General features: G+C 46.6%; 1 protein-coding gene across 4 annotated transcripts in view; it reads right to left on the bottom strand.

Annotated features, from left to right (window-relative positions):
• Window positions 1–3,819: 3,819 nt before the first annotated feature.
• Window positions 3,820–23,087, bottom strand: part of CHEK1 (checkpoint kinase 1) — a 38,834-nt gene continuing 19,566 nt past the window's right edge. For all 4 annotated transcript variants that reach the window (XM_056542332.1, XM_056542333.1, XM_056542335.1 and 1 more), the window contains exons 6-13: window positions 8,968–9,156; window positions 8,678–8,782; window positions 8,454–8,549; window positions 5,781–5,871; window positions 5,354–5,534; window positions 5,135–5,266; window positions 4,950–5,051; window positions 3,820–4,609 (exon numbers count right to left, since the gene is read on the bottom strand). In XM_056542332.1, the coding sequence (XP_056398307.1) occupies window positions 4,514–4,609; window positions 4,950–5,051; window positions 5,135–5,266; window positions 5,354–5,534; window positions 5,781–5,871; window positions 8,454–8,549; window positions 8,678–8,782; window positions 8,968–9,156 (992 nt within the window). In that variant the 3' untranslated portion in view covers window positions 3,820–4,513. The remainder of the gene's footprint in view (window positions 4,610–4,949; window positions 5,052–5,134; window positions 5,267–5,353; window positions 5,535–5,780; window positions 5,872–8,453; window positions 8,550–8,677; window positions 8,783–8,967; window positions 9,157–23,087) is intronic.

Raw genomic sequence — 23,087 nt, forward strand, 5'->3', positions numbered from 1 at the left:
TCCGCTGGGAGGAGCCGACTTTTCTTGTTGCCATAGTGTCAAGCCTCCTAGAGACAGCAGCATATACCCATGGTTTGTGTCCCCCCCAATGGAGCCGATTGAGAAATCTCCTTTTCATCTTTTTTTCCCAGTCAGACAGATGAGGTAAAGGGAAAAACAGGACGGGGGGTCTTACAGGATGGGGGGTAGGGGTAAAAATATCTTCACTAACCCCGGTCAGTCCTCTTCCAACCCTAAACAATGATGCCAGGCCAGTGGGGGCAAGGCTTTCCCATCTTGCCCCAGTGTGGGAGTCCTTCATTCCCAATCCATGGATTGTAGAGAAAATATCTCGGGGCCTTCGGAGTTGTCATCTCCTCCCCCTTCAATATACGTTGTTACTCTTCAGTCCAAAAAAACAGAAATTGGTTCTCAAGGGTGTTACGGACTCTCTCAGCCTGGGTGCTATCCAGGAGGTTCCTCTCCTTCAGAGGGGCCTAGGTCATTACTCCTCCCTGTTTTTGATCTCCAAACCAAACGGGAAATTCCATACAATTATAAATCTTAAACCCTCGAACAAATTTGTGGTTTACAAAAAATTCAAGATGGAATCTGTAAAATCTGCAGTTCAGTTGATAAAGGAGGGGCGGTGATGGCGACAATAGATCTTCAAGATGCTTATTACCATATTCCCATCCAAATTTGCCATCCAGTGGGGGTCCAGGGTCTGCCACTTTCAGTTTGTCTGTCTCCCATTCGGCCTGTCATCTGCGCCTCAAATTTTCACCAAGGTCTTGGCAGAGGTGGCTGCCCTTCCCTGGAAGGAGTCTATTCTAATTATCCCTTATCTAGACGACATTCTAATAGTGGCGGACTCTGCTCCTCAATTGGAACTTCATTTACAGAGAACTCTCTTTGTTCTCCAGAAGTTGGGCTGGATTCTAAATGTAGACAAATCTGATCTTATTCCCAGTCAGAGGAAGATATTCCTGGGTACCCTCTTGGATTCAAGGATTCAGATTTCCTTTCTTCTGGATTCCAAGAGGGTATTACTGCAGGCATTAGTGCCCCGGTTCCTATCCCTCCACTCTAGTACAATCAGGATGGCAATGTCCACTCTGGGTCATTTCTTGGGCAGAAAACAATGTACTTTCTATCTCAGCAGTCCATCTCAAAGGGGTCTGGAACTTGGAGGCGGACTTCCTGAGCAGAAATATATTAGACCCAGGGAAATTTTCTCTAGCACCGTAGGCATTCAGGATGATTACACAGAGATGGGGGGGGGGGGGGGTCCTCAAGTAGATCTCTTTGCAAACAGGAGAAATCACAAGGTGGATCTATTCTATTCCCTAAATCCAAAACTTTCCTCTAGCAGTAGATGCTTTGGCTCAGGATTGGACGTTCAGTATGGGATATGCTTTTCCTCCCCTGCCTCTGATATCTTGGGTCCTTCAAAAACTAATCAACTGCCATAGCATTCTAATCCTAGTAGCGCCACACTGGCCAAAGAGCAGCTGGTTCTCTCTACTAAAAACTAAGTATAGAGGATCCAATCTGCCTTCCTCCTCAAAAAGATCTTCTGTCCCAGGGACAATCCTTTCATCGTCAGATCAAAATCCTCAGCTTGACAGCATGGAAATTGAAAAGTCCATTCTGCTGAAGGAAGGTTTCTCTGAAAAGGTAGTAAATACACTTCTATCTAGCCGTAAAGATACCACATCTAGCATCTATGCTAAAACCTGGAAATTTATTTCTTGGTGTGCAGATTCTTTTTCTAACACTGCAGTGATTCCTAAAATTCGAGACTTCCTTCAGCGGGGATTTGATTTAGGTCTCTTCCCTAGTACCCTTAAAGTACAGGTTTCTGCTCTCAGTGCTCTCTATCATGTAAAATTGGCTGATAACATGTGGATTTCTAGATTTATTAAAGCATCCAGCAGACTCAGACCTAAGACTTTAAATCTCTGCCCTCAGTGGAATTTAAATACAGTTCTAGCGGCTCTTCCTCTGGATCCCTTTGAGCCTCTGGATTCTATTTCTGAAAATGTTTTTACTCTTAAAACTATATTCTTAATTGCCATCACTACAGCTAGAAGAGTAGGCGAGATTCAGGCTCTTTCTATCCGGGAGCCTTATATCAGAATTTTGGATGACAAAATTATTTTTAAGCTTGATCCTAACTTTCTACCCAAGGTTGTATCTACCTTTCATAGATCACAGAATATTGCGGTTCCATCCTTCTGTTCTAATCCAAAAAATGACCTAGAAAATCATATAGTCTTCTGGACGTTAGAAGAGCTGTTCTGCTTTATATTGAAAGGACTAGTCAGTGGAGGAAGGAGGATAATCTGTTTATTCAGTTTGCTGGCCATAATAGAGGTAAAAAAAAAAAAAGGCTCTAGAAGTTCTATAGCCAGATGGATGAAGACCACAATTTCAGAGGCTCATGTGGCCAGAGGTAAAGCCCCGCCTATTCAATTGAAGGCCCATTCTACTAGAGCAATTTCCTCATGGGCAGAGAGAGCTGAAGCTTCTGTAGAACAGACAGAGTGTTCACATTGTCTTCTGAGGATATGGCCTTAGGATGTAAAGTTCTCAGTGCTATAGTCCCTCCCTAATACATTCTTTGGTATTTCTCATAAGTGCTGTTGTGGAGACATGGGGGGAAATGGTGAATTATACTCACCCATAATTCCTTTTCTGGAAGTCTCCACGACAGCACCCATACATTCCACCCTTTGTTTTTTTTATTGTGGTGTTTTAGTGCACGTTTTTTTCTTCGGTGCTCTTTATAAATACACTGGTGTGGAGAGGAAGGGGTGGGGAATTTAACCTCTCAGTGTTTTTCCTATCTCAATCCGGAGAAGATAATCACATGGGTGCTGTCGTGGAGACTTCCAGAAAAGGAATTATCGGTGAGTATAATTCATTTTATTTTTGACAATACAGACAACGCATTTCGGCATGCTAACAGTGCCTTCCTCAGGTCCAAAATGATATAGCACTCCTATGCAGATCTTTAAATTAGAGATGTCGGTAGGGAATCCTGTGTGAGCGATGTGCTGACCACGCCATCTACACAGGAGTGCTATATATTGTTTGACCTGAGGAAGGCACTGTTAGCGTGTCAAAACACATGGTCTGTATTGCCATAAATAAAATCATCATCGTCCTGTGCTGGCCTGTGTCTTCGTTCGGTGTCATACCTTGAGCAGCACCTCCTAGACCGTTTTTTTTTCTTCCTATATCTCCTCTCAGACGGCAATGCATTTCCGAGATGAATCTGCACAAACAGAATTTCAATGTTTTTGTGGACGCCTGAATCAGGATTTCCGAGCCTGAGGTTGCTGCTAGAGATGAGAGTTCCAGTGATTTGATACAAACTTCTTGGCTCAGCAGTTGCTGACTTTAGCCTGCATAAATCAGTTCAGCTTTCAGGTGCTCTGGTGGGCTGGAAAAGGTGGATACAGTCCTACAAAAGTTAGTTGCTGCGCAGACATTCTGCTAAATACACAGAGGAGCAGAATCTCATTGAAATCAATAGGACTCTGCTGCTGCGGAATGTCCATGCAAAATATTAAGCGGAATTCAGCATGAACATTCTGCCATGTGATTATAGCCTAAGGGTCCCCATGTAATAGCAGTGGCATGGGATAGTCTACAGGCACTGTATTAGGAATCTGTACAATAGTCATTTGCACTGGACCAAATTCTGTATACTTTGAAAGGAATAACAGCGTGTTACTATGAGTATATAGGTGTGTGTATGTGCACATTTGGGTTAAAAAAAAAAAAAAACACCACCATGCTTGACAATTTTCCTACTTCCTTTCAGTATTAAATTTTTCCCAAAAAAGTTAAACATTTATTTATTATTACATTAATTTAATAAACTCCAAATATTCATTTTGTCCATACAATGATTTACATTTAAATCATAGCATTTAGTCTATGGTCTGAAGTGTCTTTAAGGCAACTAATAATGAAATGTTCTGAGTGCAACCAAGCACACAGCAATAAAAAGGAACAAACGCTTATCTTCTGGGACACAAAGCAGATGTCACCCATAGGTTGCTATCTGATAACTGTAGCCTTTCTTCAAGAAATCTTCTTTGAAATCAGGTACACAGGATGAGCAGCCATACTTTGGTCGATTCAGAATTTAATGAATGGGTGACTCACCCATGTGAACAGTACATGGACCTTACAAAGTTGTGACAATACTACATCACTGGTGCAGAACTGTGTTCAGAGAGGGCACGGAGAAAACTAGAAAAGTGTTACAAAAAGACCAAAACAAAGTCTTCTGTTTCACTATCCCAAAGATAAAATACAGTACAGCCTGTGATAGAAATTCCTGCATTTCACATGCTAAAAAATACCTGGGTCTCTACCCTCTCCTGGGAGCAGTTTACCTTCCACTGACCACATCAGCAACTACTCACCTAACAGTGCCAGATTATTAAAAGAAAACTAGTACAGCAACACAAGTCTGGGGTTCAAGTGGGAAAATCTTAACCTGTTTTATGTGTAATCATGTGACAGACATGACAACTTTTTGGCTAGCAACTATGTCATCCAACTTTTTCTTTATCTTAAGGAAATGTCGTTTGAATTCCAGACCATCGCCCTGTGTTAAAAAAAAGAAATAAAGTTATTCAGAGAGAATGGAAATACCTACAAGTTCTAGGCAAAGTCTGATAAAGCTCTGTTCACAAGTTCATTGGAGTATTGCATACAGCACAATTTTTTTCTGTCAAAAAAACTTAAAGCTTGTGGGAGCCTGTAAGTCACAAGATTCTGTTATAGCAGAGGCCACACCGCTGATGGTAACCGAGACAAGTAGTATGGGATTGATCAAAAACCAAGAGCATAAAACTAATGTCTCAATGGCAGCTATTAAAATGTTAGATTTCCAATGTAATCACTCATATCGCTCCAGAAGTTTCACAAATGTCAATTGTTTGTACCTTGGAAAGACGGAAGTCCAATAAAATTCGCTCATCCATCTCCACTAAATTAACTTTAAATATCAGCTTGCTGTTTCTTCGATCAGTGGTTGAAAGAGTTACCTAATAAAAGGAACCAAATTAAGTCGTTTGTCTCCCGACGATATTAAAAGATCATTTACAGCTACTGTGCAACACACACTTACCTGGTTAGCACAGCATTTCTTCCAGACATAGCCCATGTTTTCACAAGTCTCCTTCAGACTGCTGTACGAGCTTTCTGCATCAACTTTAGTAAAGAAGCGGGTCATCCTTTTAACCAAGCGCTGCCATGGGCTCTGTAGAAGTATACAGCAAGGATTATTTGATGGATTACAAAGAAATGAAAAATATCAGGATGGTAATATTAACAGAATGATAACTACCTGTGAGGACCCTGGAGTGCCCAGTAACTGGCTGCTTAACAGCATGTTGTCAGGACAGGCAGGCTGAGAGAAACTGATTCCTTTACCCTGCACTAGTTTATCTATATGAGAAGTGCTATCCCAAGTGGGGAGAGCAGTGCGGGGTTCTGGCTGTGTACTGGAAAAGGTCACTTTTTCTTCACTGAAAAAAAAATTAAATAAGAGCTTTATTACAAGCTTATAATCAATTGTTATAGATAAACTGAGCAATCCTAGTTCTGCACCTAACACCAGCTAACTGCTGTACTCATTGAGGAGATACTCAAATGTAACATTAATTTTTTTTTTCAGGCAAATCTAAACAAAAAAAAATTGTTTTAGAAATTAGAAAGATGAGTCAGAATTCTCAAATGTCAAAAGTTTTTTGTCTGGAGAAGTAAGCATATACCTGTGAGAGAACAAAGACAAATCCATATCAGAGCGAATGTGTTTGCTGAAAAGTCCAGGTGCATCTGATGTCCCAAGACTCCTCTTTATACCTAGTCCCGGAAGAAAAAGGAGAAGGCAAAAAAAAAATGTAATAATAATAAGAATAAATAAAATGTATAAAAAATAAAATTTTCATATTAATATATATATATATATATATATATATATATATATATATACATAAAATACATATATACATATAAAATATATATACATACACATATACACACATACACATATATATATATATATATACATATACACACATATATATATATATACACATATACATACATACATACATATATATATACATATACATACATATACATACATATATATATATATACACATATACATACATATACACACACATATATATATACATATACATACATATATATACATACATATACATACATATACATACATATACATACACATACATACACATACATACATACATACATACACACACATACATACACACATACATACACATATACATACACATATACATACACATATACATACACACATACATACACACACACATTTTATATTATATACATATATATATATACACACACACACACACACACACACACACACACACTATGCTTTTAACCTCCTAACGATCAGCTAGAATGCAAGCAGAGAGTCCGTTACCTGCCTCCGGTACGTCCGATCGCCGATTGATTGCTCCAAGCCTGAAATCCAAGCTTGAGCAATCGACCGCCAATAACACTGATCCTTGCCATGTTAATGCATGGAAGAGATCTGTATAGAAGAAGATCAATGTGTGCAGTATTATAGCCCCTAGAGGAGGCTTTAACACTACAAAAGTGTGAAAAAAAAAGTTAATAAAGATCATTTAACCACTTCCCTAATAAAAGTTTGAATCACCCCCCTTTTCCCATTTGTGGGATTTTGTTGGGATTTTTTTGTAAAATGACTAATGTCACTGCAAAGTAGAATTGTTGGCGCAAAACATAAGTCATAATATGGAATTTTAGGTGCAAAATTGAAAGAGTTATGATTTTTTAAATAGGTAAGGAGGGAAAAATGAAAGCGCAAAAATGTGAGTCCTTAAAGGGGTATACCAGGCAAAAACTTTTTTTTTCTATATCAACTGGCTCCGGAAAGTCAAAACAGATTTGTAAATTACTTCTATTAAAAAAATCTTAATCCTTCCAATAGTTATTAGCTTCTGAAGTTTTCTGTCTAACTGCTCAATGATGATGTCACGTCCCGGGAGCTGTGCATGATGGGAGAATATCCCCATAGGAGCTGGACAGCTCCCGGGACACGAATCAACAGAAAGCAGTTAGACAGAAAACAGCAACTCAACTTCAGAAGCTAATAACTATTGGAATTAAGATTTTTTAATACAAGTAATTTACAAATCTGTTTAACTTTCCGGAGCCAGTTGATATATAAAAAAAAAGTTTTTGCCTGGAATACCCCTTTAAGGGGTTAAATTAAGATTAAAAAGAATCATTTTGAAAAATAAAATAATAAAAAACTGTCCTGATAGAGATTATGGTTCCTGAACTCAGAGTAGTAGTGTAATATAACTTATCCTCTATGCAAAGGATAGGGGATGAGTTATAGATCACAGGGGGTCAGAGTGCTGGGACCCCCCCGCAATCTCCTGAATTGGGCCCCAGCAGTCTGCCGGAAGCAGCAGGAAGCCGTGGCCAACACGCCTCCACCATGTTTCTCTATGGGATACGTGGGCGTGTAAGCCACGGCTCCGTGCGGGGGTCGGCACCCCCTTTCAGCAGACTGCCGAGGGAGAGAGAGAAGCCCCCACCCTCCTGCTCTGAGCAGCTGAGAAAGATTCAGCGTGTGACTGGATAAGGCTGCACACACCTGCCTGCACTAAAGGGAGAATGAATCATGAAAGCAGGGAAGAAATCATGCAGTCTGTGTCTCTCAGGAGGGTGGGGGCTGCTTTTAGAGAGGGATTCAAACAGAGACACAGAATGGCAGTATGACATTTTTCTCACTCCCTGCATGTAAGTGACAACTGACAGAGGGGAAACTGCTCTATATAGCTAATGAATACTATTTAGACAATTAAATAGGTTTATGAGAGGGAAAAGATGGGCTATGGGTTCAGTTCCCTGGAGTAACTCTTTAAATCCTATTGAAAATCTATGGAAGGAACTTAAGATCATGATTCATAGAAGAGGCCCACAGAACCTTCAAGATTTGAAGACTGTGTGGAAGAATGGGCCAAAATCCCCCCAGTGCAAAACATGTAATTAGTTTCTCCATACAGGAGGTGTCTTGAAGCAGTCATTACAAAAAAAAAGGCTTTTGTATAAAGTATTAAATATCAGTAAGAGTGTTCAATATTTTTTCCATGTGTCATTTTACATTATTACACACCTTTCTGAGCTTGTTTGTTTTGGTTTCTTATATAATATGAGAAAAATGGTGACTTGTTCAATACTTAGTTCCCCAAGTGTATGTACGTGTGTATATATATATTCCTTGTAAAATGCATGACATCTGTGCTTCGAATGTTAGCTCTTAGACTCCAACACACACACACACACCACCAGTTCATCAACTTTGACTAAGAAATGAAACCATTTCCGTTACCACATACACCCCAACATACCTTTCTTGGGTGGTTTTGTAAACCAACGCTCCTTTTTTATTTCCGAAATACGAATCCTTGAACTAGGGTTTTCTGTTAGTATCTTGCATAGGAAAGCTAGGGATGTGAGTAGATATAACAGTTTGGATTATTGCAATGCAGTACGGTGCTATGGAGCTAAGAAGAATAGCATCCATGGAAATTATTGTTGCCAACTTTATTACTGAACAGAAAACATTGATCACCTAGAGGTACAGCATCAATCTTTTTCCATGGAGGCAGGTAGTGCTTAGATTCCTTCCAATCACAATATTCTTGACACATGTCATTTGGCTGATCCCATGGTAATTCTGTAAAAGTTATGGCATTTGATTATGGACATGGATATACGCAACACGTAAAGTCATACTATAGTCCCTTTAGGTGATGTACTTAGAAAAGTTTAATGTAGTAGGGAAACAATAGATTTTAATTACAAATATATTATACAATGTATGCAGGATTATCATGCGTCAGAAATTTCTTGCTTCCTTACCTCCAGCCAACATAGCTGTCAGGACTATTCCACATGACCAGACATCTACAGGCTCAGCATGAAACCCTCGCATCTTGATCAGCTCAGGAGCCACATATGGCATCGTCCCACACATCTTGTTCAGCAGGCGCTCCCGTCCATTATGTCTAAAGACAGTGGCTAATCCAAAATCCGAGATCTTCAGCTGATCTTATGGAAAAAATAAAAAATAAATAAGATTAAAAACTAAAAAGGCAAATGTGTAAAAAAGTCAAGATTACTTTGTTCCCCAATGTTCTAGGTATCCATACATTAACCCCTTCCCATCCCAGGATGTATGAATACATCCTTGCAGCTAGCACAACTGGATGCATCCATATGTCTGGACCATCCAGAGTGCTCAGAAAGGGAGAGCACTGTGGGAGTCAGATGTCAACCACCACCAGGATCCCAACGCAACTGAAAAGACAGATTACGCCACTTTTGAAATGTTAACCCTACAAATTCCATGGTCCGTACTGACCACAACAGCTTTAGGATTGACAGGGGAGGGGATTCCCCCTTTCCCTAAGTGTTTCCAATGGTGGACGGAGGCCAGATCATAGCATTTCAGCCTGTCAAGTATGGAAGCCTATGAGGCCCAGCGTCAGTGTAAAACTGACATGTATAGTATACAGCAGTACAGATTAACTGCTGTAGACTATTCTTCCGATCAGGCGATCGCAGCTTCAAGGGGGATAGGGAAATCGGTACATACTAGGTATTGTCCGGTTAAAAAAAAAAAAAAAAAAAACTGTGCTACAAAACTCGATATGTGGTCTGACTATGATTTCTACAGAGGCAAAACTATCTTCTTGTCATGAGTCTCTATGCCTCTCTTGATACATCCCATGACTTTTTTTTTTAGCCTTGGCAGTGGCTGCCCAGCACTGGTCACTAAAGTTGAGCTCATTGGCCATCAGTAGCCCAAAGTCTTTTCGGAAGAAGTTTTATCAAATGTTTTATAAATTAGCACGTATTCGTACATTTTGTTTTTACAGCCCAAGCACATAACCTTACATTTATCCACGTTAGATTTTATTTGCCATAACTGTGCCCAAGCCTCCAGATTCCCCAGATCCCTTTCTAATATTATGTTATCCTTCTCTGGGTTGATCACTTTACCCAGTTCATAAAACATTCTGAAAGGAAGTGGACCCATTACTGACCCCTACTACGGTACTACACTTGTAACAGTCACCCAACCAGAGTAAGTTCCATTGATCCCCGCCATCTGCTTCCTATTACTAAGCTAGTTGCTACCACACTTACATATATTCTCCCTTAGTCCAAGCATTCACATTTTATGTACTTACTATTTTGTGTGGCACAGTATCAAATGCCTTAGAAAAGTCCAGATACAAAACATCCACAGCTTCACCCAGGTCCAATCTATAACTGGCCTCATAGAAGCTGATCAGTTTAGTCTGACAGGACTGATCCCGTATTAACCCATGTTGGCGCTGTGTTAAAAAGGTTTTTTTCATTAAGAAACACCAGAATAAAATCTTAGAAAACCCTAATAATTTTTTTATTTTTTTTTACAAAAAGATAAAAAAATAAAAATACTTACAGGCCTATAGTTCCCAAAAAGGAGATTTTTGTTTACTTAACGTAAAATATCTCTCGAAGGATCCATTGGGGGACACAGACCGTGGTGTATGCTGCTGTCTCTAGGAGGTGCAACACTATGGTAATAAAAAAAAAGTCGGCTCCTCCCAGCAGGATATACCCGCCTTCAGGCTCTGAGCTAATCAGTTTAAGTTCCAGAGCAATAGGAGACCAACAGGTCAAAGAAAAACCCAAAAGTGTCCGAGAACCAGAAGAAAAAACATAACTGAACATACCCTCGGACAGAGAACCAAAGGAAATCCCAAAAAGGGCGGGAGCTGTGTCCCCAATCGATCCTTCGAGAAAGATTTTACGGTAAGTAAACAAAATTCTCCTTTTCTCTATCGGCTCTATTGGGGGACACAGACCGTGGGATGTACCAAAGCCGTCCCTTGGGTGGGCAGATAAGCAGTCAGGCAGACGGCCGATCCACTGCCGCCTGCAACACTTTACGGCCCAGACTAGCATCAGCCGATGCGAAAGTATGAACTCGGTAAAACCTCGAGAACGTGTGCAAAGACGACCAGATAGCCGCCTTGCAAATCTGCGAGGCCTAGGCTCTATTCTGGAGAGCCCAGGATGCCCCAACAGAACGGGCAGAATGAGCCACAACCCTGAAAGGAGGAATCTTCCCCTTACAGCCATAGGCTTCCGAAATGGCGGACCGAATCCACCGCGAAATGGTGGCCTTGGAAGCAGGTTGTCCCTTGCGACGACCTTCCGTAAGGACGAAAAAGGAATCACACTGACGAAACAAAGAAGTGATGGAAAGATAAGACCGAACATCCCGAACTACATCAAGCTTGTGTAGTAAGCGCTCCTTAGGATGAGAAGGAGCAGGACAAAAGGACGGGAGGACAATGTCCTCATTAAGGTGAAAGGCCGAGACCACCTTAGGCAAAAAGGAAGGATCTGGCCGGAAAACAACCTTATCCTGGTGGATCACCAGAAACGGAGAACGGCAGGAAAGAGCTGCCAGTTCAGACACCCTCCGGATGGAGGTGATGGCAACAAGAAACGCCACTTTCCAAGAAAGGAGGCGGAGAGACACCTCTCTAAGGGGCTGAAAGGGTGCACCCTGGAGGGCACTTAGAACTAAATTCAAGTCCCAAGGGGGAGAGGGTAACCGATAAGGAGGAACAGCGTGCGCCACTCCTTGAAGGAAGGTCCGGACATGAGAATTAGAAGCCAGGGCTGGAAAAGAACAGCAAGGGCCGAAACCTGACGTTTAAGAGAACTGAGAGACAACCCCAGTTCCAAACCCAACTGCAAAAAGGAGAGAAGACGGGGAACCGAGAAGGTTACCGGGGAGAAGTCCTGAGCTTCACACCAACGAAAATAAGACCGCCAAGTACAGTGGTAAATTCTTGCGGAGGAGGGCTTACGAGCCTTGAGCATGGTGTGAATGACTTGGGAAGAGTACCCGCGGGTCCTCAAAACCACGGTCTCAACCGCCACGCCGTCAAATGCAGAGAGTGTAAATTGGGGTGGCAAAGAGGACCCTGAGAGAGTAGGTCCGGGCGGAGCAGAAGGCGCAGTGGAGAGTCGTCCAGGAGCCTGACTACGTCGGCATACCACGACCTTCAGGGCCAATCTGGAGCTACCAGAATGGCGGGGACGTCCTCTGCCTGGAGCTTCCTCAGCACCTTGGGAAGGAGCAGAAGAGGAGGGAACAGATAGGGTAGGGCAAACCCCGCCCAAGGAATCACTAGGGCGTCCACCGCCAGAGCCTGAGGGTCGGGACTTGGACATAAAAGGAAGGATCTTCCGATTGTGCCGGGACATGAAGAGGTCCATGTCCGGAGTGCCCCAGAGGTCGCAGAGCTGCGCGAAGACCTCCGGATGTAGAGACCACTCGCCGGGGTCGGGTGAGGACAGACTGAGGAAGTCCGCTTCCCAGTTGAGCACTCCCGGAATGTGAATCGCCGAAATGGCCAGAACCTTGCTCTCCGCCCAGTTGAGAATCTTGGTCACCTAGGCCATGGCTGCCGAGCTGCGAGTGCCGCCCTGTCGATTTATGTACGCCACGGCCGTGGCATTGTCCGACTGAACGCGGACAGGACGGGACTCCCAATGAAGAAGACAAAGAAGAATCGCCCGTAATTCCAATATGTTTATCGGAAGAAGGGTCTCCTGGGGAGACCGGAGTCCCTGAACCGTCCAATCCCTGAACACGCCGCCCCAGCCCGACAGGCTGGCATCCGTTGTAACAACCTTCAGTGAAGGGGAAGAAACAACCACCTGTGGAGAAGAAGGGGGGAGCGGAGCCACCAGAGCAGAGACTGGCGGACACTGCGAGGGAGACCAATCTGACGATCGAGGGACAGAGGAGACCTGTTCCATCGAGAGAGATTCACCAGTTGAAGGGGGCGGTAATGAAACTGGGCAGAGGGTACGGCCTCCATAATTGCCACCATCCGACCCAGGGCTTCCATACAAGTGCGGATGGAGACCGAGACCTGGGTCCTAAGGGAGCAGACCCCCGACCGAAGCGCCAGACGTTTGTCCGGCGGAAGACAAATTCAGGCAGAGGCCGTGTTGAATCGAAGTCCCAGGAAGGTTAGAGACTGGGTAGGATGGAGGACTGACTTGTCCCGGTTGATCATCCACCCGAAGCGAGTCAGAGTGTGGAGAGTGACGTCCAGATTCTCCAGAGTCTGGGCTCTGGTTAGAGCCTTGATGAGAAGGTCGTCCAGATAGGGTATCACCGAGATTCCCCTCGACTGTAACAGGCCCATCACTGGCACAAGGATCTTTGTAAAGACGTGAGGAGCCGTGGCTAGGCCGAAGGGGAGGGCTACGAATTGATAGTGCCCCTCCGGGACCGCAAAGCGGAGGTACCGATGATGGTCCGGAAATAATGGCACATGGAGGTAGGCATCCTTGATGTCCACTGAGGAAAGGAACTCCCCTTGTTCCAGGGACGCCACCACCGAAAGGAGAGATTCCATTCGGAAGTGGCGGATGAGAAGGTGACGGTTGAGACGCTTGAGGTCTAGGATTGGTCGCACAGAACCGTCCTTCTTGGGGACCACAAAAAAATTTGAATAGCAACCCCGAAACTGTTCCTCTGGAGGAACAGGAACGATAACCCCCTGGAGAAGCAGAGACTGGAGAGCCGCTAGAAACTGCTTCGCCAGAGGAGACCGGGGGGCCCGGGATCGAAAAAAAAAAAATCGATCCCTCGGAAGGGAGGCGAATTCGATTCGGTAACCGTTGGACACCACGTCCCTGACCCAAGAGTCCTGAATGTGAGAGGTCCAAATGTCTCGAAAAAGCAAGAGACGACCTCCCACCCGAGAAGAAACCGCGGGTGGGGGCCTTTCTTCATGCAGAAGTGGGTTTGCTGTTGCCCGATTTGGGCACATAACGGCTGGACCGTTTGGAGTCAGACTTCCTAGACAGGCGGACATGGAACGAGGGAGCCTTCTTGTCCCGCGAGGGCGGCTGCCAAGACTCTTTACTGGAGCCAGAGGTCCGAAAGGAAAAGGACTTCCTTTGGGAAGTAGGGTGAGCCTTATTTTGAGGTAACCAGGAACTCTTACCTCCCGTTGCCACAGATATAGTCTCATCAAGGCGTTTGCCAAAAAGACAGCCACCCGTAAAGGGAAGCTCAGTGAGAGACCTTTTGGAAGTGGCATCCGCATTCCAATCTTTAAGCCACAGAGCGGCGGAGAGCCGCTAGGTGACCCACAGCAAAGGCAGAACAACGGGCTGACTGCATGGAAGCTGCGCACAGAAAGTCCCCAGCTTTAGAGCATTGGAGAGCCAGAGCAGATAGATCCCGCAAAAATATCCTGATGGAGCTTTTGGCACCACTCCGACAGGGCCTTGGACACCAATGTCGAGGTGAAGATAGGAAGAAGAGAAGAGCCAGCTGCTGCAGAAGCAAACTTCGCTAAGGATTCTACCTTCTTGTCCGTGGGATCCTTGAAGGCAGAGGCAGTGTAGTCACCTTAGAGATCCGGGAGATTGGTGGATCCACTGAGGGAGGGGAAACCACCTTAGCGACAAAGTCCTTGTCAAATGGATAACGTTCTTGAATTGTCTTGATTCCCAGGAACCTCTTGTCTGGATGTTTCCATTCAGATTCCAGAATGTCGTCAAAGTCAGCGTGAGAGCTGAACCTTTGAGGTGCTGGCTTAGCACGATGAAATTATACTCCTGGATTGACATCCGAAGATCCTGGGTCCTCTACGTGAAAGGTGTCTCTTATGGCTGTCACCAATGAGTTGACCGTTGCAATTGAGTCCGAGCGGTCCTGAGTCAGATGCCGGCTCGGAAGCCTCGTCCACCAGGAGAATGTGAACGAGTAGAGGCAGTCCTGGAGGGGGGCGACCCTGACCGGGTACGCGGCTCTGGCGTGGCAGAGCGGTGACTCCGAGAACGTCCTCTGGAGGAGCGACGTTTGTGCCCAGATGACAGGGGGGGAACCCACGAGGGGAACACTCACGTCTATCTGAAGACTCAATGGAAGAGTCAGACGAGGCACCCATAGTACGCTTGTGAGAGCGTGAAGTATGTGGAGACGAGGAGCGGGCCCTCTCAGAGGTCCTGCGCAGGGAAGACCCCTTCAAGGCGGACACCACTTCCCGAGAGGCCTCAGCAACCGAACGGGAGACCTGGGTCAAGTCAGCCATATACTGGGTCAGGGAAGAAACCCAGGCTGGTGGAGCGGCTGAACCCACCGGGACCGAAAGGGCATCAGGGGGTACCAGGGGGTCTGGGGGAGCAGGAAGGGCAAGTGGGCTCAGCAGAGCCAGACATCTTGGTATTACAGTGCTTACAGACAAAATAAGACACTGAAGTTCTAGGTTTCTGTAGAGGGAGGAACAGCTCTGGGTATGGACATAATGTGGAAAAAAAGAGAGGAACTTTCTCACCCTAGTCTGTGTCCCCTGTCAGCTGCAGTGAGGAGAACTCGCTCCATGCAACTAGAGTGAAGGAACAGGCCAGCCAATAGGAAGAGAAGGGCGTGCCTGAAGCAAGGCACTAACTAACTGACCCCTTCTCACTGAAAAATCGCACCCACGGCGCTGATTGGAAGCTGCTTCGCGCCTCTGAGAGCTCCCAGCCCTGTGGGTGGAGCTATAGACTGGCCAAGAAGAACTGTCATGGCGCCCGCTCCTTGTCCCGAGCGCACATGTCAGCTGCATATGCGCTCAGGAGAGACTGCCAGAGAAAGTGAAAATAAGCCGGCGCTGTCAGCCGCTTATAAGGCCCTGCCGGCAAAGTGAAAGCAAGCCAGCGCTGAGAGTGCCCGGCCCGTAACAGCGCCACGGCTGACAGCCGCATATAAAGGCGCTGTGGACGTAGTCCCAAACACACACACATAACGTGAAGTGCCCCAGATATCACACACACAAAGTGAAGTGCCACAGATATTACATGCCCCCTCAGGTGCCACTGCTCCCCCAGAATAAAAGTGCAGCCCCTGTATAAGCCAGCCCTATAGCCTGAAGGTGGGCCAAAACCGGGGGTCTACAGAGGATGCCAGTTCGTACCTATGGAGAAAAGGGGGGGGGGGGACTTAACTCAGTCAGAAGAACTTGTCTAATGGAGTCTTCAGTGAAGTCTTCAGTCAGCTTTAGTTACCTGGATCACGCCTGGCTGCTATGTGCGAGTGAGGCGAGCAGGGAAATAGGGGGACCCGGACCCATGAGGTACCAACCCAGGCGCTGACAGTAGGCAAGGGGGATGAGCAGCACATATACGCAATGTCTGTGCCCCCTTACTCGCAATGGGGAAAACAGAGAACCAGAGTCCCTGAGTCCCCACCTGAAAACAGAAAAGAAAAAGGGATAAAAAACTAACACGTCCCTATACTAGGGAAACAAAAAATCAGAAGACCTGGTCTGGAGAAATCCAGACCATGTCCACCTCCTTCAGACACTAGACTTAAACTGATTAGCTCAGAGCCTGAAGGCGGGTATATCCTGCTGGGAGGAGACGACTTTTTTTTATTACCACAGTGTCACACCTCCTAGAGACAGCAGCATACACCATGGTCTGTGTCCCCCAATGGAGCCGATAGAGAAATACCCATATTTAGAAAGGGGTTTTAAAGGGTAACACATTTGCTAAGCGCCATTCCAGCAGACAGTGTTGGGAGATTCTACTGTGTAAGGTCCAGAAATGCCTCTCCCTCGTTTGACCCTGCACTAGTTGGGAAAGGTAATTTTTGATTATTGCCAAAAACTTTCCTTTACTGAGCATGCAGGTTTCAGCTTCCAAGTCTATATCAGGGTAGTTGAAGTCCCCCATAATGACTTTCTTTGCTGCTTTCATTATACTTGGAGACTTCTAACATACCCCATCATCAATTTATTGTTCTTACCCCATTCCCCTTATTTCCACGTCATCATTTTCTTCACCAATGTCTTCACGCAGAAAGGGCCCAAGAAAGGATTTTACACACAAAAAAAACCTCCCCTTTATCACTTGTACGGTCCGTTCTGAACAGGACCCTGTCTATTTACCGCATAGTCATAGCTCACATCCCATCCATGTCAGAATTATCCCCCACTAAGGCATAGTCCACTTCAAAACTTAATAGTTCCAGTTCCACGATCTTATTATGAGGCTTCTGTCATTAGTATACATGCATATGGTGTTTTTATTAAAAGGAGTACTCCAGGATAAGAAAACTTATCCCCTAACCTAAGTATAGGGGATAAGTTTCAGATCACGGGGGGGTCCCTCAGTTTGGGCCCCGGCAGTCAACACCCAGGGGGCGTGTCCGCCCACTGCATGACGTGGCAGCCGACATGCCCCCTCAATACATTTCTATTGCTCTAGTTCACCTTTTTAACATCGGTACGGTGCCAATCATGCGGCACTAGTTATATTTATGGCTCCCAAATTGCATGGCACCGCTCACACTAATGGCCCCTAACTGCTAATGACCTGTGACTTGATAAGTTTGACATAAATACTATTCCTATATATGCTGCCCGTCATTCAGGATGGTTCTAACACATCTCCCTATATTTTTTTCATTGGTGTCCAGTGGGCATGTACGCCTGTCATTCCTTTGTTTACCTTTGTATTTGGGCTGACATCTTTCACTGACGGGGATAACCCAGCGCAGAGCATATCACGCCCTCCCGCAGCGTCACTGGAGAGGCATGGCTCTGCACTCTTAAGCCCCGCTCACGTCAGACGCCACTGTCTCGCTTTATTCGGCGAGAGAACCAGACCGGACAACTCTGGCTCCCTGCACGCAGCAGGTTGTACCTTGGGGCTCCGGAAACCAACGGAACCGTGAGTAGCATAGTAGCTTTGACTCTACAGCTCTATGATTTTTCTTGCAGGTCCAATTACTGAATGGGTCTCCCTTTCTTTTTACAGGTGGATCGCCAGGACCTGGCATTTATACCATGGGACCAGACTAGAAATTTATGAAATTGCTTCTGTTTTTCTCCCTTACAGGGTCCATATGAATTATTAAGCTCAAAACTGAGAATTATGCATAATAGGCTGCAGTCTGTCTAGGAATATCTTATGCCTTACAGGTCCCAATGCATACAGATGAATTGGCTATGTTTTTATCAGTTTATTAATTTAAGGTCTATATTGTTTAAGACTTGATACCTCCCTGAAGACGCCACCCCTTACAGGGTGGTAGAAACGCATCTGCAGATTTTCTCTATAAATCTGGATGTGCAAGCTATAGGTATACTTGCTGCACTCCAGTATTATTAATATCTTTAGATTGACCAACATTAGTCACTCAGTTAGGGCTGGGTGGTATGACCAAATGTGTATCACGGTATTTTTGTAACTTATGGCGGTTCCACAGTATTTTCCCCCAAAATAAATCAGTCCAGCGCTGCGCTGTCCCCATCGGGGTAAATACTCACAAATCACCCGCAAGCGCTGCCCTCCTTGTCCTCCTGTTTGTTGGGGGCCGCCGGTGCTGACACTATACTGTACACTGTATCCCTATGCACGGGCTGCAAAAGGTAAACAAAAAGTAGAATTTTGGACTTACAGTAAATTCTCTCTCTCGGAGCTTCTATTGGGGGACACAGGACCAAGGGTATATGCTGCTTGCCACTAGGAGGCTGACACTAGGCAAAAACAAAAGAAGGCTGGCTCCTCCCGGCAGGATATACCCGCCTCGTGGCTCTGAGCAACTCAGTTTTAGTCCCAAAGCAGAAGGAGAGCCAACCCCGAAAAACAAACAGTCGAACACAACACCCAGAAAAGGGAAAACCGACCAAAAGGGGAGAACACCCCCGCCCAGGAAGGGCAGAAACCAGCTGGCCGCAAACAAAAGAATGGGCAGGTGCTGTGTCCCCAAATAGAAGCTCAGAGAAAGAGAAAGGTAGAATTTTGGACTTACCGTAAATTCTCTTTCTCGAGCGCTTCATTGGGGGACATAGGACCATGGGACGTCCTAAAGCAGTCCCTGGGGAGGGCAAACCAACCCCAACAGAAGAAGGCTCAGGCGGAATCTCGAACCTTGCGGCCCAGGCCAGCGTCGGAGGATGCAAAAGTATGTACCCTGTAAAACTTGGTAAAGGTATGCAGGGACGACCAAGAGAAGGTGGGTCCAGTGCCGAAGGCACAGGAGGATTGCCCAAAGCTCCAGAACATTGATGGAGAGCTTAGCCTCTGACGCCGTCCAGCGACCCTGGACCGTCTGGTCCCGGAAGACCCCTCCCCAGCTGAGGAGGTTTGCGTCCGTGGTCAGGACATGCCAGCGGAGGGGCAGGAAGGAACGCCCCCTCCTCGGGGAAGGGGGGATCGGAGGCACCAAAGGAGGGAGAGGCGTACCTGGGGAGAGAGCCGGATCCTGCGTTGGAGAGACAAGGGGGACTTGTCCCACTGGGACAGGATGGCCCATTGGAGAGGACAGCAGCGAAATTGAGCCAAGGGCACCGCCTCCATGGCGGCCACCATCTTCCCCAAAACGGACATGCAGGTGCGGATGGGAAACGGGCCTAGCGCCCGAAGGGAGCGGACCCCCGACAGGAGCTTCTGGAGTTTGTCCTCTGGCAGGGAGACACGAGCAGCTGCTGTGTTGAAGTGGAGCCCCAGAAAAACCAGGGACTGGGACAGGGACAGGTGGGACTTCTCGTGGTTGACAATCCAACCAAAACTTGAGAGGGTCTGGAGGGTGATGCTGAGGCTGGCCCGATTCTGCTCCAAGGAGGGCGCCTTGATGAGCAGGTCGTCCAAGTACGGAAGAACCAAGATGCCCTGAGAGTGGAGAAGAGCCACCACCGCCACCAACGTCTTGGTAAAGACCCGGGGCGCAGTCGCCAGCCCGAAAGGTAGGGCGACAAAATGGAAATGACCCTCTGGGACAGCAAACCTGAGGAAGCGGTGGTGGACCGGGAAGATAGGGATGTGTAAGTAAGCATCCCGGATGTCCACGGAGGAAAGGAACTCCCCTTGATCCATGGAAGCCACAACAGACCTCAGAGACTCCATCCAAAAATGCTTGAGGCCCACGTGTCTGTTCAGGCGTTTGAGATCGAGGATCGGACGAACTGAGCCGTCCTTCTTGGGGACCATGAAGAGGTTCGAGTAGAACCCCGAGAAGCGGTCCTGAAGGGGGACCGGAACAATCACGCCCTGGGAAAGAAGAGTGCGGAGGGCCACCTGAAAAGCTGCAGCCAGAGCTGGGGACCGAGGGAGGGAGGGACGGGAAAAAACGATCCCGGGGCATAGAAGCGAACTCTATGCGATAACCTGAGAAACGACCTTCTGAACCCAAGTATCCTGGATATGAGCTAGCCAAACGTCCGAAAAGAGGGACAGGCGACCTCCCACCCGAGGAGAAGACTCGAATGGGGGGCGCACCCTCATGTCGTGGGGGGCTTGCGTGTCCCTGACTTGGGAGGGGGCGGTTAGAACGAGAGCCCGACTTCCAGGAGGGCCAAGAGTTGAAGGACGGAGCCCTCTTGTCATAAGAGGCCTGGGGCCTATCTGTGCGGCCTGAGAAACGGGAAGGGCGAAATGAAGAAGTTCCCTGCCACGGACCCGAACTGCGCGGCCGATTTTGAGGCAAGAGAGAACTTTTCCAGGCAGCGCCATGCTCCTGTCGCACCACGATAGAAAGACAAAAAAGGGAAAGTCTAAACTGTACCTAATACTAGGAAAAAAAAACAAAAGAAATAAGACCAGGTATGGAGAGCTCCAGAGCTGCGTCTAGCCTCCTCTGACACTAAGTTAAAACTGAGTTGCTCAGATCCAGGAGACTGGTATATCCTGCCGGGAGGAGCCAGCCTTCTTTTGTTTTTTGCCTAGTGTCAGCCTCCTAGTGGCAAGCAGCATATACCCATGGTCCTGTGTCCCCCTCCAATGAAGCGCTCGAGAAATAAACTTTAACGCACCTTCCTACATCGGCCTTACGCTCTTCCTGGGAACGGGAACGGCGGAGAGCCGTCAGCCTATCACCCGCCGCAGCGATGTTCTGCCTCAGCCGGTGATAGGCTGAGCCCACTGTCATGTAAGGAGCAGGCCGGCTTCTTACATGACAGTGGGGTTAGCCTATCACCGGCCGAGGCGGAACATCGCTGCGGCCGGTGATAGGCTGACGGCACTCAGACGTTCCTATCCACAGGAAGCTGGTCCGGACCGACGGGGAAGGTGCGTTAAGGTTTATTTTGTTTTATCTTTTGCAGCCCGGGCATAGGGATACAGCGTACAGTATAGAGTGTCAGTGCCGGTGGCCCACAACAAACCGGAGGACGAGGAGAGCAGTGCTTGCGGATGATATGCGAGTATTTACCCAGATAGGAACAGCGCAGCGCTGGGCTGATAATTAATTGGGGGGTGCAGAACAGCGCTCGGGTGTCAAATATGATTAGTCCCCTGATGTGTGGACAGCGCAGCGCTGGGCTGACAATTCATTCATTCCCGAGGGGGAGGGGCCAAACCGGTATTGTATGAGGAAAAATTCATATCGTGCAGGACAAAAGTTTCGGTATTTGGTATGATCCAGTATACCGCCCAGCCCTACTCTCAGTTTGAAGTTATTGTTTCATAAACATTTAGACCTAGTTTTGCTACGTTTTTTCACCTTAGTACATCACTTATTCCCTTATCTTTTATGTAATATATTAAAGGTTACGTTTTATGGCACATCCTGAACACAAGTTCCAACATATAATGCAGTCTCCGCCTCTGCCATAGAAATGTATTGAGGGGGCGTGTTGGCCGCCGTGTCATGTGGTGGTCGAAACGCGCTATTATGCAAAGAGCTGAGGGCACCGTACCGGAGATCGCGGGGGGCCCCAGTGGTCGGACTCCCTGCGATCTGAAACTACTGTTACGATCTGAATTTACTGTTAATACCTGCTATGTTACAAAAAAGTTTATTGAAAATTTGCAACCGAAAAGGAGATTTTTATGCTTACCGTAAAATCTCTCTCTCGAAGGATCCATTGGGGGACATAGACCATGGGTATATGCTGCTGTCTCTAGGAGGCTTGACACTATGGCAACAGGAAGAGTCAGCTCCTCCCAGCAGGGTTTTAGTCCCAGAGCAATAGGAGAAGACCGACAGGTAAAGAGAAAAACCACAAACTGTCCGAGCAACCAGAAGAAAAAGGTAACTGAACACACCCTTGGACAGATAACTGAAATAGGAACACCAGAAAAAGGGTGGGAGCTGTGTCCCCCAATGGAACCTTCGAGAAAGATTTTACTGTAAGCATAAAAATCTCCTTTTCTCTATCGGCTCCATCGGGGGACACAGACCCTTGGGTGGGTAAGGAAATCAGTCAGGTGGACAGCTGGACCGCCGCCGCCTGCAACACCTTACGGCCTAGAGAAGCATCAGCTGATGCAAAGGTATGAATCTGGTAGGACCTTGTGAAAGTGTGCAAAGATGACCACGTGGACGCTTTACAGAACTGCGAGGCCGAAGCCACGTAGCGGAGGTCCCAGGATGCCCCCGAAAAACGGGTGGAATGAGCCAAAACCCTGGGTGGGATCTTCCCCTCGCAGCGGTAAGCTTCCGAAATAGCAGACCGGATCCACCGAAAAATGGTGGCCGTAGAAGCAGGTTGTCCTTTACGACGACCTTCCGGAAAAATAAAAAAGGGAGTCACACTGCTGAAAGGAAAGAGTGACAGAGACAAGTCCGAACAGCCCTCACCACAACCAAGTGGTGGAGCAAACGCTCCCAGCAACGAGAAGGGGCCGGACAAAAGGACGGTAGGATGATGTCCTCATTGAGATTAAAGAAATCAAAACCATCTCCGGTAGGAAGGACGGACCTGGACGGAAAACAACTTGTCCTGGTATACAACCAGGAAGGGAGAACGGCAGGAGAAAGCTGCCAGCTCTGACCCCTCCTAACAGAGGTAAGAGCAATAAGGAATGCCACCTTCCGGGGAAGGAGGCGAAGAGAAATGTCCCTGAGAGGATCAAAAGGGGCGCCTCGCAGGGCACCTAAGACCCAGTGTAAGTCCCAAGGGAAAGAAGGGGACCGATAGGGAGGGGCAGCTTGTGCCACTGCCTGAACCAGGTTT

This window comes from Hyla sarda, chromosome 10, assembly GCF_029499605.1.
Source record: "Hyla sarda isolate aHylSar1 chromosome 10, aHylSar1.hap1, whole genome shotgun sequence".
NCBI lineage: Eukaryota > Metazoa > Chordata > Amphibia > Anura > Hylidae > Hyla > Hyla sarda.